This window comes from Cinclus cinclus, chromosome 2 (assembly GCF_963662255.1).
Source record: "Cinclus cinclus chromosome 2, bCinCin1.1, whole genome shotgun sequence".
NCBI lineage: Eukaryota > Metazoa > Chordata > Aves > Passeriformes > Cinclidae > Cinclus > Cinclus cinclus.
This window is the reverse complement of record NC_085047.1, coordinates 2,897,910-2,913,815: the sequence shown is the minus strand read 5'-3', so window position 1 is coordinate 2,913,815 and position 15,906 is coordinate 2,897,910. Positions and strand designations below refer to the sequence as shown.

Here is a 15,906-nt window from a genome sequence, read left to right as displayed (position 1 = left end):
CACCAAGCTTTCTTTTCACAGCACATGCCTTGGTAGCTTGTTCTTTAAAACAGTTTTAAAACAGACCTCCTACATTTAAAAGCATCAGTTATTATTTATACCAACAAATCAATTCATCAACTCAATCAAATTCACATACACGCCTTTGTTTTGTTTAATACTATGTTTTTGATCAGATGAAATGTCCAACTGTTATTCATTGCTTTTTGTTTCATTTTTTTTTTAATTGATTACATAATTTGCACTAGGAAAAATTCACACCAATGTTTAGGCAAGTTTTGGCTTTCTGGACAGAGCACTGAGAGCCAGATTTCCGTGGTCACTCAGTTGAGCTGCCAGCCCCCGCATGGGGTCACCCAGCCTGATCCAGCAGCTCCTGTTCAGGTTAAGGTGGAGCATCCCATGCTGGGCCAAGTGGCCTCTTCAGGCTTCACCCCCACGGTTTCCATATGTTTTCAAATAAATCTCCCTGTTCTGTGTTTTGCAAATTGCTCTCTCAAGGCATGCAAAGAGAACAGACTTTCAGTTCTTCTCCTTTGTGGGATGTATCTATGTTATTAAATACATATACACATATATATATATATATACACACACACACACACACACACAAAGAGATACAGGTATGACAGAAAGAAAATATAAATATACATCAAGACCAAAAAAAAAAAAAAGCTGGAAAAGGACAGGTTTTCTCTTAAGGTATTGCATGGAGTGATTTGAACCACAAGCCCAGACCCAAAGCCCTCAGGCACGCTGGAACTTCAGTCCTGTGAATGGAGTAATTTATGCAAACTCCTAAATTACAGGGAACAGCAAACCATTTGCAAACCATTTCCATATATTGCTAATTGGAGCATTTTTCATGTGTTTAGCTGTAATGAAACTGGGACCAGGAGGACTCTGTAAAATGCAAACCCAAAAGCAATAAAAACAAAGCCTTCAGGTTATCATAAGTCTTCTGCAACAAAGCACGTGTGGGCCACTGGTGATATTTTTTGTAACTGATAAAAAACATTTATTTAGTTTTTTTTTTTTTTTTAGAAAGCCTTGATGTATTAACATTGCATTAAGTTTTTCAGTGGTAGGGCTGGATCCTGAATAATGAGAGCTGTAAAAACCCCAGGGTGTACATAACTTTATAGTCTAACCTAAGTTTCATCTGGACAAAATTACATTCAAACACACAAAATTATTGCAAATACTTGTGCTGGTGAAGCTCAGCTGTTGCCTTTTTATTGTTTTGGGAGATACTATTTTTAGATTAGATATGTGCTAAAGAATCTCTTTAACTACATTATTTGTTTATTAAATTGATCATTTGAAAGTTGGACTCCATCTATTAGTAAAGTCACACAGCCAAATGTTTTTGTTTTCTAATTGGATAACATTCACTACAATTAATAGCACACAAATGGTACATATTTCACTTAAATATTTCAAAGTTCACACTGGTGTCAGCTATAGAGGCTGGAATCTAAAAGAATGCCAGTTGATTAATATTATTAGCACACCAACAGTCTTGTACTTTAAATCACAATGCAAAGAAGTGATTTTGAGTGACTGACAAAGCTAAAAATCTCTTGGTAAATTAGCTAAATGACTAACTCATAATATTGCAAATTCCATGATCGGATTTGTCTTTTGGTTCTGTATTTCACACATAGAAAAATTTATTCACTAATGTATCGCACTGCTTTCCTGACCATAGAGAGAAATGTTGTAGTTTAAGAGGAACAGCATTTTATCAAAAACTACACGTTCTCATCCATCCAAGAGTTAATTGTTTGAAATTCTTGATTTCTTCCCATTAAATCAATGGGAACTTCACAAGTTATCTCAGTGACAGCCCAAGCAACAACCCTGATATGTGGTTAGAGACCTAGCATCAAAAATGTAAAGACAAAAGAAAACATATCCTCCACCAGGCAGCCATTCCCCAACTTCCCACCTTCACAGGAGGCAAAAATCAAGCTTTGCTGATGAGGAAAGCATTCCTCCTCACTGGGGCCCCTGCCATTTCCAGCTGACAGGCTCTGGTGTGCCATCATCTGTCTCTGTCACTGGTTCCGGGGGCTCCCACTGCGAGCCAGCCACCAGCATCAATCCTGAGCTCCAGAGCCTGCCAGCCCTGAGGTGGCAAAGGCACCTTCCCCTAGCACCCATCCTCCCCTCTGAGCAGAGCAGGAACAGCACCAGGCAGCACAAGCAGCCTGGGCACAGGTCCTCAGGTCCATCACAGCCTGAGAAGGTGAAATGCAAAGTGATGCCAACAACCACAAAGGGAGGAATGAATGTTCTGACCTTACACATGGCTGCTGGTGCAGGGGCTGCTCCTGCTCCTCAGGGAAAAGGACTCCCAGAACCACTGGTCATTTTTACTCATTTCTCTTCCAGTGAATTCCCCCTGAATGAACAAGCCTTGATTTGTTAGGAAACATTTCACTGGAAGTTACAAAAGCTTTGCAGGCATGCTTTTGATGACTCTCAATGGGAATGTTTAGTACCTCTATCAATAGTTGTCTTCATAAATATATATATATATATATATTTCAATCTTTACACAAAATCGCAGTTGTCACATCTCTTCATGTGTTCAACTTGACATGAAGGGAACTCATAATGGGACCTGGTGTGAATGGTTCTGCTCACATCCAAGAGTCTCAATTATAAATCAGTCAAGTACATCTCACTCCAAAAATCTTCGTAATTACAAGAGAAAGGAAAGAATAATACATTTTATTTTTTCCCCTCAGATAGAAACCTTCTCAAGTTACTGCAGGACATGACTTATCCAAAACCAGTAAGTGTTTCTAAATTGTTTGCAGAGGCAATGTATAACACTGTTTATTCCTTCAGTTGTTTTTAAGTCAAACCTTGGACACAGACAGATTTTCAAGTAACGGAAAAAGTCTATAGAAAATCAACAAACACATCATCAAACACCACAAACCAAAGTGAAACACCCCAAAGCAGATTTACAATCTGCAAGGAAAGACAAGAAGTCTTAACTATATCAAAACCCATCAACTCTAAGATACCTAGAGAATTTCTTAAGTCCTAACTCCCAGTAACTTTTTTCAGGCTCCCACACGATCCCACGAAATCAGTTGAATCCCACAGCAGGGTTATGAATGCATAACCCTGTGTTCACATGTGTTTGTGCAGGGGGGCCGGGGATCTGATAGACTTGACCAAACTGACCCAGGATAAAACACCTTACCTGCACTCAAACCTCCAATCTAGCCAAAAGATGAACGTAGAAGGCAGGAGCACAACCTAGAATCCAATGTGCCTAAGAAAAATAGCTCAGAGGAGCACAGAATCATGGAATCACTGAGGTTGGAGAAGACCTCCAACATCATCCAGTCCAACCTTTGACCAAACACCCTCCAGTCCAGCCAAACCATGGCACTGAGATATTTCTGGAACACTGCCGGGGATGGGGACTCCACCACCTTCCCGGGCAACCCAGTCCAATTCCTGCTTAACCTTCCAGGGAAAAAACTTCCTGCTGGCCAGCGAGAACCTTCCGTGGCACAGCTTGGGGTGGTGTCCTCTTGCAGTTTCCTGGGAGAAGAGGCTGCTCCACACCACAGCCTGGAGAGGAGAAGAGGGAGAGGGAGAGGGAGAGGGAGAGGGAGAGGGAGAGGGAGAGGGAGAGGGAGAACTCTTTTGAGCCCTCCGTCCTTCAGAGCATACAAACCCAAGAAAACACCTGTAGGTTGAATGAGTGCAATCTGTGGATGCACATCTGGAAATCTGATGCCAAGGGGCAAGAGAGAGGTGACAGCTTGGCTGTCTTGACTGCAAGTCAGACAAGGAAGCATCCCAGCAGATGGACAACTGACAAGTTATAAAATAATCCCTAATTATGAGAGAATTTGGGATACAGGGCATGCTAGGTTTTAAGGCAGTCATTTCAACACACTGGCTCCAGAAAGTAATTATTGCACAGAAAAAAACAATACATTCAATTCCAAAGAAGCCTTTAATCCATGTTTAAATAAGCTCTTTACTAAACAGGCTTGTGCCTGAACACCTGCTTTTACCACAGGATTTGGTAGTGCTTTGTGTATTTTTCAATTAAAGACTAGTATTTAACTTCTGGGGGGGAAGCAGGGCCTACTTGTTCAGGGAAGAGATTAAAATTAAAAGATTAGGTGTTACCACACCGCAGATGCGGCTCAGAGGTAAAACTGGAAATCCAGTGGAGTGAAAACTCCTGCGAGCTCTGTTATTGTCATCACATCTCAGATTTGCTGTGGATTAGAACGGATCAGTAGCACGGCTGCAGTGTCAAGGCAAGCAGGGATTAACTTTGACCCAGCCCAAAAAGCTCTGCTACCCTCTTCCTCTGAGCCTCCGAGGGATCCATCACCTGATACCCTCCTCTCCCCTTCTGTAAGTGCCTAAAGGAAGCAGGGAGAGGAGCACCTGAGCTCTGAGCACACACACCTCCTCCCTGGCCACAGCAGCTCGTGCCCACAAACACGGCATGAAGTTGCTGTTCCCAGAGGATGAGGATAATAAACTGCACCTCTGGGTCACCCCTACAAAGGGAAACCACAGATGTGACCATGGTTTCTATGTCACATCACTGACAAGAGCTTTATTTCATGTCCCTCTGCTGAGGATGCTGCAGAGCAGCACTAAATCCACTGGACAGAAGAGTTTTTAAGCTCAAAAAAACCCCCAGTCCACTGCGTTCAGAACAAGGTGCAGTCTTCTGGCTTTGAAGTTCACAGAATTACAGAATTGTCAGGGTTGGAAAGAACCTCTAGAGGTCTTCGTCCAACCCTCCAAGCCATTTCCATAATTTCTGAGAAACTGCTAGGTACATACCCAGAGCCCTTGGAAATTCAGTGACACAAAAAAAAAAAAAAAAAAAAAAGGGAAACATTATTAAAAAATGCTGGCCAGACAAAATTCAGACAATTCATGCGCCTTGCTCTGAAAGGAAGGCTCATGAGCAAACAACAAACCTTTTCTAGTTCAGCTTCATTTAAGACAGAGCTCCCTGAAACACAGGAGATGTGTTGCTGTTTACTGTTCCTCACATCAGCTTTAAATCTCTTAGTGTAACACAATCATTATGACCACTCTAATATTGTCATTTGCAGACCAATTCCATATGAGGCTGTGACAGAGACCTACCCAAACATGGACTTGAAGCAGTCACCATATTTTTCCCCATAAACTTGAATATCTTTAGCAGCTGGGCACAGACTAAACTTGCATAGAGACTTGCATCCTTCTTTAAAGACACCATTAACTCATGTCTGAAAATAAAATCAGTATTCTTTCTTTTCTCAGGAGAGCCTCTCACTTAGTAACTGGGCTGGTGGGTTTTTTTGAGAATACTAATTGCAGCATTTAGGTTTCAGTGAAATCATTATATATTTTATTTATTATGGTGATTTTTTTTCTCTCTAGTCTCTTTCCTCTTATTCTCTTTCTTATTCTGACCCTTTTAGAAAAATGCTTTTAGCTTTCTTCCACTATCTGCTGTGGTAGGTGTGGGCAGAGAAAAGACACAGAAGCTGATTCCCCTTTTACTGTTTATTTCACTGCCAGTTCGTCCCTTCACACAGTGTGAGAAACAAGACTGGCATTGCTTATTGAATGCCACACACATAAAAAATTAATGTGTTCTTAATTCCATCCTCTGCATTGGCAAATATTCATATGAGCTCGAGGTGAAGGCTCTTTTTTGACTCAAAGTCAAAAAAGTCAGAGACAATACACACTGCATAAAAGAAGGAGCTGAAGGAATGGTTAATTAATTAATGACGATGAAGGTTCATTAGCTGTGGTTACCTGAGATTTCTAACCAGCTCCTTCTCCAGCTAGAATGTCCTGGTTCCCACCCAGCCTCCTCCTCCTCCCCAGGATAATTCCAGTTTTGCAGCTGCAACAGTGATCTCATGTTCGTGGTTAATACACCTTGACTCCACTTCAAGTCACAGTCCCTCAGTCCTGTTTCAGTTTTCCATTTGATCCTTTTGGGAGCGAAACCTGAAAATTCCTAGAACAGATTTGAAGAGCAGCTTCTTAAAATAAACGGCCCGAGCTGTCATCTCAGTATTAGGATCACATTACCAAAATGAGAAAAAAAAAAAATCCTGTTAGACCTTCGGAGATTCAAGTTGTTCTGGCATCTAAAGAGGCACATTAGAGCAGCTGGAGATGCTCCTGTTAAATCTGAACTATTATTGAATAACTTACTTGTATTTCTTTTAATAATAATAATAATAATAATAATAATAATAATGATAATAATAATGACTGCTTTATGCCATTCATTAGGAAGCCAAAGGAGGAATTTTGACTTACTGGATTCTACATCATCCTGATATTATTGTGGCATTTTAAAAATGCTACAGAAGACATTTATAAATAAACAATTCTATATGTGCATACCTATATCTCAAAATTACCTCTTACAGAGATGAAGGGGCTGGTCAGGTTAGGTCAAATTCTGCATAAGTGACCTCTGTATAGGGTTGCAAAACATCAAAGAACACGTTTAATATTTGACTTTAATATGTTTGCCACACTTCAGGTCTTTTCTTAGCTCAGCTGGGTAACAGATGACCATTTCAACATATTTTACTGCTTTACTATAATCACCTCAGAGATTTTCTCTTTTTCCTTTTTTAAATTTTTTTTTCCAGGAGAAGGAAAGAAATTTTTTTTCCTTCTTTAAACAACAGGTTTTTGTCCCATCCTCATTATGGGGGGAGACAGGGGAATGGGATGCACCAAAAAAAGTTGCATTTCTAGATGGGAGTGCACTGCTGGTGGAAAGTTGTTGGTCACTTGCCTAGTGGCATTTCTAAAGGTAAGAGCTGGGCACTCTAAGTAATTTATTCTGTTATTCTCCTTACCTTAAAAATCTCTGCCACATCAAAGAGAATTGGTGGGGTTTTTTGCATAGAACCACTTATGCGACAAATGATTCCCCACCTCCAAACTGGAGGACAGATGAATTCTCCGTAAGATTTTGAACTCCTGATGACCACCTTATTCCTTTTGGCCACAGCTGTCTAGGATGAACACTGGGAATTCCTAATTTCATGAGGATTCATGCTATTTCAAATGCTCAATTTACTAAAATTCAAGTATGCGAACAAAAGCGGTGCCACTTAAGTGAATTACTCTGCTAAAAGCATCTGAAGTCAAGTTTGGGACACTAAAAATACATGGCATTTACAGCCTCTAAAATACACAGTAATTTACTTGAAAATTTTGAAGCAATCATTCTATAAAGTTGTGATATGTTTTTAGAGTACTGGATATCGTTGTGAATAAACTGTGTAATGTTAAAGCCCCCCACCCTTTTCTGTCAATTAATCACCATTGTTAATAAAAAATAATATATAAAAATAACTAGGAAAAATTACTTGTACGTCAGTTAAGTTACAATTCAAAAAAAAAAAATGCACAAGGATTGGAAACACCAATGGCAAGTACATTGACAATAAAATACATTACTTCAAGCACATTGTTGAAGAGAACTGTCCTGCATCACTTCTACAGCTATTCAGGCCTGGCACAGCATCAACTTTTACCATATGGCTTTTTCTTCCCTTGCTGAAAGTGAATCTTCCTGTCAAAGAGCAGCTGTTCTAAATTATCACATCAAATTTTAACCTTACAGTAGACAACCACTGAACCCACAGAGCCATGACAGTGAAACAGTTCACCTCCTTGACCTGTGCAGGATTTGTCATTGTTTGGGTCTATCCCAGCCTCAGAACAGCACCTACACTAATTTCCAGGGTATCTGATGCAGGTACTTAAAACTAAAGCTACAAACAAATTCTAGGCACTGACCTTTGTATTTTCCCTCCCTGAACAGGCTGTGTGAAGTCCAAGTGATTATTTCCTTGGCGTGCTATGAAGAATAACACTGCAATTTCAAACGCAAGGAGGATGAGACACTACAAATGAACTGAATGTAATTCAGTTTGTCACCCAAGCAACAGCAAATGCTGATACTTCTCCCGCAGTCTGAGTGCTTCAGTAAAGTCTGCTATCAATTGCTGGTTATTTAGATGTCTGCCAACAGCGTGTTTTGACAACATCTTGTGCTTCACACTGAGGAGCAGCAGACTCAGAGAAGATTCTCCTTGTCTTGTACTCATCTTTCAAGATGGTCCTTACCCTGAGAGCATTTCCAGAGTTGTGTGTTATCAAAACTCACAGCTCTTGCTGCAATTGCTCTCTATTTAAAGCCTAGCGCCAGCTGCCAGTGGTAATGTAAACCCCTGTTAGCCTTTCTAAGTCCCACTCTGGAACTAATAAGGGATTGTCAAAGGGCTCTCTAAACTCTGCCAGCAGCAGAGAAACCAATGGAGAAAGTTCCCCAAATTCCCACTGACGACACAACCTTCGTGCAATTCCAAGATTGAAAAAATCTCCCAAGGCACGGCGAGAGAAACTTGCTGAGGATGATACTCATTATTTAGTCTTTAATATTTTGAAAGCCTCCAAAGAAGGAAACCCACTACACTGAAAAGGTTAAGGAAATGCCAGCGAGATCCCTTAGGATTCTCAGTGAAAGACATCCAGCAGATTCCTGCAGGAAAATCCTGCACACAAATTCAGTGATAGTGCTCGTGAACATGTGAGTGTTAGAGAATTAAGGCAAATATTTCTGTGTTGAGAAGAGCAAGTAGATGTTTCACAGACTTGTTAAATTGGGTTCCAGGTAGTGGGGTGTGGTGTTTGAGGTTTCTTTGGTCAGGGTTTGGAGTGGGGTGGTCATTTTGTTGCTTGAAGAGCAGGTAAGGGAGACAAGGAAAAAATTGTCAACACACAAAGTGGCAGAACAAACCCTTTAAAGTGGCAACATATCTGGATTAAACAAACTGTAGTAAGTTGCATTTTGTGAGTCATTAACACTTTTACAAATATTTCCATTATTTTTGAGTGAACCTTTCAATTTCTCACCTGGTTTTAAATACAAAAATTCAATTTTAAATTATCTGGTCCTGCCAAATATTGACACTCCAGTACTGAACAGCTTGGAGAGATGTACTGCTAAGTTTCTTAAGAACACTTAACAGGAATCTTACATTCAAGCTCCTAATCATTGAATGTTAAAAACTTTATAGCAATATTTATAATCATGATTTTAAATACTTCTCTCACAATCTACAAGAAATTTAGTACAGGCTTTTTCAAGAAACTAAAAAAGGCTGAACGAACACTTTTCTTACATGTATGAAAGAATATGCATAGTATTGTATAAAACGAAAAAAAATCTCCTTCCCAATAATTTCATAATTTTTTTTTTCTGTGTGGATGTGTGACAAATGTGGTTAAAAAAACCACAACACTGAGCCCAAAAAAGTTTGCCTTAAAAACTCGCATATATCTACTGCTTACGATGAACAAATTGGAGAATATTTTCCAAATTTGTAACAGTCAAAGATGCTATATAAAAAGTTGGCGGGGATCTTTAGGAAGTATTGAATGCAACATCATTCTTCTCCCATAAAAATCATCTGGACACCTTTGACATAACTTTCCTAAGAGTTAAATAAATTCTAAACAGGAAGGTAAATCCTTCACTGTTGTGCTCTGTTTATGTACTTATATAAAGTGCATAAAGACAATGAATATTTTACAAATGAAGTGATTCATAATTTATAGCTGCAGTCATTATAGTCTACCAGCTTGAAAGATTAAGAGTCCTTTTAAAAAGCATCTCTCCTGCTTTTTTAAAATCAAAACAATATAAACCAAAGGAATAAAAAAACACACCTCAGACCTCTGCTTTAAAAATTTTCAATCCCCAGCTTCTTCAGATTTCACGTAAAAGGAAACTTTTTGACAGCTCCATTATTATACTGTATGATCTCCATATGACCAGTGCCTACATTTTATTAAATATAATTGCACCTGCACAGAGTCTAAGAATTAAGGCCACACATTTTTGCAGTGTAACACATCCAAGCCACTCAATTAATTCCAAGGGAAACTTTGCAGTTGCAAAAAGCATTTGAGCCTTCTTTGTTTTCTCCTTACATATTTTAACCTCAAGTGCAGCAGTCATTCCACTCAAAGAATTAAGCAATGTACGTGATGGTTCAGATGTAGCAGCCACAGATGGCATTCCTTTCATATCTCCAGAAACTCAGAGAGAGAAATATGATTTAGGAGATGCTCACTGCACAACCTGAAACACTGAAAAATGTAGTGTCAGGGGAAATTTTGCGAAGTCATTTTTGCACTAACCAGGCCCAGTGGGTGAACTTATCCTCTCCCTCCTTTACCCCTCACTCCCTTTTATCCCATTCAATCCACCTGATTAATAGCTCTAAGTTAAACACATAAGGAAGAACTGTTGGGTTACATTCTTTTTCCTTCTGGCTTTGTTATAGAAAACGTACCAGTCACTCATTATTAAAACTTACAACTTTATTACACAGCATTACATAGGAAATTTACAGTTCAGACTTAATTCCAGCAACTAAAATTTAGAACTATACCTTGAAACAACACCATGCAGAAAATGTTATTCTGTGCATTTTGGGTCATTCTGTTCAGGCCCACCAATTTAATTTTTTTTTGGTTCTGGTCTAGAGGGTCACCTGTTGGAAGTCTTCCCTTCAAACTCACTCATAGCCCCATATGGATAAACAATTGCCCACTGCATGCTAGTTAATTAAGTATATTGTAATGAAGAAGAGCCTCCTCCATGTCCAGCTGGTCTTTCTGAAGTGCCATCAAATAGCCAACAACAGAACAGACACATCCAGGATGGAAAAGATTTACTAGTCCAAACCTGCCAGTGCAGGATATTTCCTTTATCATCTGGTTACTCCAATTTTTTTTTAAAAACAGCTCCTGAAATGAAGCTTCCATCATTTCCCTGAGGAGCCCTTAGATCATTACAGAACTACAGAGAGTTTTTCTGCCATTTATCCTACATTTTCTCATTTATTTTTTATCAATACCCCAATAACCAACCTTCAGATAATGAGATCTATTTCTTCTATAGTGTTCAAAATAAAACTGTGTCAAGCTTTTCACTGGGCAGGTGATGTGAATGCTCCTTTTTTTTAAACTCAATCTCTGGACTGTTCCAAACTCCAAGCCACTGTCCAATCTCCTCCTGCACTTGAAACTTAAGCAGTGCACACAGGACTCCTTGACTTTTCCATAAGAATCACATTGTTTACTTTGAATATGTACAGAGGCAGTCAAGAAGGATGAGGTATAGAGCAATTAGGCTGTCCTCTAAAAAGAAGGCACTAATAGAGGAAAAGTTCAGAGAAGAGGTATTAGAGATGAGATATTAAATATGAAAGAGATCTTGAAATTTGTTAATATGGAAGCTGAAAAGAGAACAGTTATTTCCACACTACAGAGGGACATGGAAAACCTTATCCCAGTGACTCTATAAGAGAAGGGTTAAACACAGCAAGAAATTGTGTTTTCCACACAAGATAAGCCATGGCATTCATTGCCTTAAAAAATTAAGGCTCTAAAAATGGGAGTGAAAATACAGACAAATTAACAAGAGACTGGTCACTGATTCCCACTGCACGTAGACTTTCTTCCAAAATGTATCTTAGAAAGTCAGCAGTAGATTGGCAGAAGCTTTACCCAGGAAAGCAGCACTTTTGTATAGTTTCTTGCACTTTCCCTTAGTTTCCTTAGGAGGATGCCATTAGTCACTGTCAGAGAAAGAATATTAAGACAGATCTGACCTGATGTACTCTGCCTGTTTGATGGGGAACAAACTGAAAATATGATTTTTTCCTTGTTGACTGAGGAGCAAGATGGAGATTATTAGAAAGCATTAAGCTTAGCATGTAGTTCCAGCCAGTTGGGGGGGGTTTCCCCCTAATTAAAACACACTAATTCTAAGAGAGAAGATGCCAAAGAGATGTCATTTGGTGAGAGTGGTAGGAATACAATTTATAAAAGATGTTTTGAGGAAGAAATCCTGTTCAACCATGAAGTATTAAAATAAGGTTAAATAGACAGCATCGCTGTGATGCTTAAAAATAGCTGTAATAAAAACAGCCTACATTGTATACCATTTAAATTATATTTAAATTAACTACCATATGTACTAATTAAGGGGGGAAAGAGGTATAGAAAGAGTTGCTCCCCAGCACATCTTACTTTACTTCAGACAAACCTAATCCCTCCAAATCACTGAGCAGGTGCACAAGCCTTTGCTAGAGGAGGTATTAAATCTTAAGATATTAACCTGAAGTCTTAACAAATACCAGAATTCCTCAAATTCCCTTTTGGTGAATTTGAGGCCTAAAATTCACTTTTAAGTAATCATTTCTCCGCACACTCCCAATAAAGAGGACCAGGATGATCACAGTGAAATTCTTTCACTGACTGACAGGGATGCTGCTGCTGTACGTGTAAAAATCAGTCAACAGGATCCAGAAGACGACAATATTCCACCCAGCAAGAACCCATCAGCTGAGCTGGCTTTTCACAGCTTACATAGAAATGTGTTATAAAAGCATGCACCAGTAACAAAAAATGGTCTGAGTTCGTGCCATCTTATCCTTATGCAGAGAAAAGAAAGCAGACAAGGAAATTGGTGAAATTTGTGTTACTTGGGAGGCCATGACCGTGCCTAATTTTCCAAGTACAAAAAAAGAGCTGTTCTGAATGAAATTCAAATAGGTTGACCTTATAACATTAAGTTCCTTCATTTTAATCTTCAGTGATAATCTCCTGTTAATGCAAAATGACATTGTTTATGAAAAAAAACATCATGGAAACAAACAAAATCAGAAAGTCTGAACACAAGATCAAGTAGTGACGGCCACTAAGTTCTTAAATGTTTTCAACTGTTGGGAAAACAATAACCTCTGCTACTTATTACTCCTTCAGACTTCAACTGAAACTTCTTTTTCCTAAGTTATGCCTTTATTCCAGCCCATGTTTGCAACTCCATTTTGTGTTATATTGCCACAGTCTTGATTCTACTGCCCTTCTGAAGACAAAAAAGCCCCAAATAAACCCAAACAAACCACAAAATCCTTCAACACCCTAAAAGATGGAGCAAGAGAAGGAGAGAAGACAAGAAACAATCCTGAGGTCAAAGCCAAACTGGTGTTCTGAGTTTTCCAATTCTTTCTGTGCCACTGATGATGACAAACATGAGGTTTTGAGTTCCTGCTTTTAAAGAGCCACTTCAATCACAGCACACTGAAAGAATCTATCAATATGAATTTCAAGAAAAGCTAGCAGAACCTTCTATGTTAAAACAGAATAAGGCAGAAGGACCTGTTGCTACTGTTAACAGCTTCATCACATATAACCCCCTTGATCAATAGTGAGTGAGGGAGAAAAAAACAAACCAGAAAAATATATTCATTCTATGGTCTGATTTTCTATGCAGAACTCAGCAGGAGCTGCCTTGCCTGCCCCAAGCATTTGAGAACTTGCTTTTAATGGAAGTTTAGTGTAATTTATTCAGCTTTACTTTTGCTCAGTTGTAGCCCTGTTGCTTTCTGGAGTGCCTGTCTCTCTGTGTAAGTGAAACTCTAAACCAACAGCTTTCGGCCATTTTTACAGGAACACAGGCTCTGCAGCAAGCAGGAATATACACAGTGGATAAAAGATTCACTCATGTTTTAGCATTCCTAAGTGCAGCTGTAGGAGGCCCTGGAAAAAGCATTTCTGAACAACAAAATATCCTCCCCTGAATTCAGCTCTTAACAGAAGAGTTTACTTTTTTCTTTTTTTTTTTTTTTTAATAAATAACAGTATCTAACCTCAGAAAAGCATCCTCAGACCTGGCTATGCAATTTATTCAAGGACAAAAAATTATTTAAAATCTACTTCAAAAATCAAAGCAAGAACACCCTTACACCTTTTCCCCCAGATGTTTCCCAGTCATTTTCTGAGAAAAAGTCATGGCTATGGTTTGTTGGATTCTCCCAGTAACGCCCCAGGACTTATTTGTTTGACATAAGCATTGCTGTAGGATTGATTAAAAATGAGTAGGCATTGTAACAACCAAATTCAGAACACCTCAAATTTCTCCTCTACACATACAAATGTCCACAAAAATCATCTCAGCTATTCTGCTTCCAACCATGGGATTTCCAGATATTACTGTTTAATTTTCAGTTGTATATTTAATGGAAGACCCTTTGCCACAGCCAGCACACTTCAAGGCATTCTGTGAAAAGACTGAATCAGCACAAAACTTCAAAATGTAATTTTACAAAAAGCATTAAAATGTTAGCTGCTATCATCTTGGTTGATATTAAAATTAGTAAATACAACATGCATTTATCTAAGGTTTAAAAGTTCATTTCTGTAAAAAAATCCGAATCCCCAGTGTACTCTTGTTCTTGGGAGCATTCACATAACCACCATTTGCAGAAATTGAAAGTTTGGAGAAAATTGAGTTCAACTTCACTTATTAATCTTCCAAATGTATCTGCATTTAGTAATTACGCTACAGGAGCAATACCACATATTTTTTACCAACCAGATCCAATTAATCAACACAGCTCAGTGGCAAAAGTCATGTATCAAGAAACAAAGTTTAAAAGACAAAAAGACACGGAAAGAAAACCACTTTTTTGACAAAGACATTTAAGAAAACCATTGTAAATTGGAAGAAGGTCCAAGAGAAGTACGAGAAGCTAGATTTGCTACACAACAACTAAAAAATTTAATGCTACTAAAAATCAGTTGTCAACTCTTACCAAAAATTTTTAGCAAATGACGCTATTCACACAGCTTAAACAAACCCCATTTCCACGGCAGTTTTACCACCTGATTGATTTCTCTCCAGGAGCCGGAGAAAACGAGCACGACCCAACACAGGGAGCAGGGACAGGCAGGGAAGCCCCCGCTGGGAGCAGAGCTCCGGGCACGGAGGGCATCGTTACCTTGGCACGCAAAGCCTCTCTCTTCGTAGCCAGCGTTGCACAAGCACTTCCCGATGGGCACCAGCCATTCCCCCTCCGTGCTGCAGTACATCTTGGGGGGCTCCTCCTCCTTGGAGTGGTTGACACAGGAGCCCCGCACCTCCACCAGCGACTGGGAGTCCATGGGCACCGTGTCGGGGAACATGGCCAGGTTCTTGACGGTGAAAGGGCATTTCTTGAAGTACACCCGCACCGACACCAGGGCCACGCACGCGCCCACGTCCTGGAAAGCCAGGTAAAAGCCTTTCCTGCTGATGGGCCCCACCTCACGGATCTCTGTGTTCAGCTTGAGGATCCGGTCGCCAAGGTCCATCTGGGTGAAGCTCTCGTCGGCCGCGATGGTGTCGATCTTCATGAACTGGTTCTCCTTGAATTTGACCGAGTGGTCGTCATCAGACTCCATGTAATACAGGTTGAAGGTCTCTTTGCAGGTGCCCAGGACCAGGGGGATGCTGTTGCAGTCCCTCAGGGTGAACTTGAGTTCTACGTAGATCTTCTGAGCCGAGTTGCGCGGGATCCAGTTCGTCCGCAGCCAATTGTTCTGGCTGTGATCCATGACATTGCACACTTGGTAAGTTCTGATTGGAGTGTAGTGCTCGTCGACACCACTAATCTCTTCCCACTGGATTAAAAACGTAAAAAAGAAGAAAAGGAAATGCTTTAAGATCAATTATTATATTAACAAAAAAAATAACGTTTAGAGCAAAAGCTGTGAAAAAGCAAAAATAACTTTGTTTGGACATCACTATAAAGTAATAAGGTCTGATTGAACCTCCTCTCACTTTTTTCTTATTAAAAACCAGAAACATCTTAAATGAACACAGAATTCACCATTAATAAGTCAGTTTTGACCAATTTACTTCAAGGTGGACAAAAGAGATGCTACAGCTGTTTTGCACTACTAAAAACCTGTGATTTCCTAAATAAGCAATGCTGTCCTTTCACCCACAGTTCCATGTCTCTACAA

General features: G+C 39.5%; 1 protein-coding gene across 2 annotated transcripts in view; it reads right to left on the bottom strand.

The window, feature by feature from the left end:
- EPHA3 (EPH receptor A3) overlaps positions 1–15,510 on the bottom strand; it is a 120,426-nt gene extending 104,916 nt beyond the window's left edge. For both annotated transcript variants that reach the window (XM_062515299.1, XM_062515298.1), the window contains exon 1: positions 14,901–15,510. In XM_062515299.1, the coding sequence (XP_062371283.1) occupies positions 14,901–15,495 (595 nt within the window). In that variant the 5' untranslated portion in view covers positions 15,496–15,510. The remainder of the gene's footprint in view (positions 1–14,900) is intronic.
- Between the last annotated feature and the right edge of the window lie 396 nt (positions 15,511–15,906).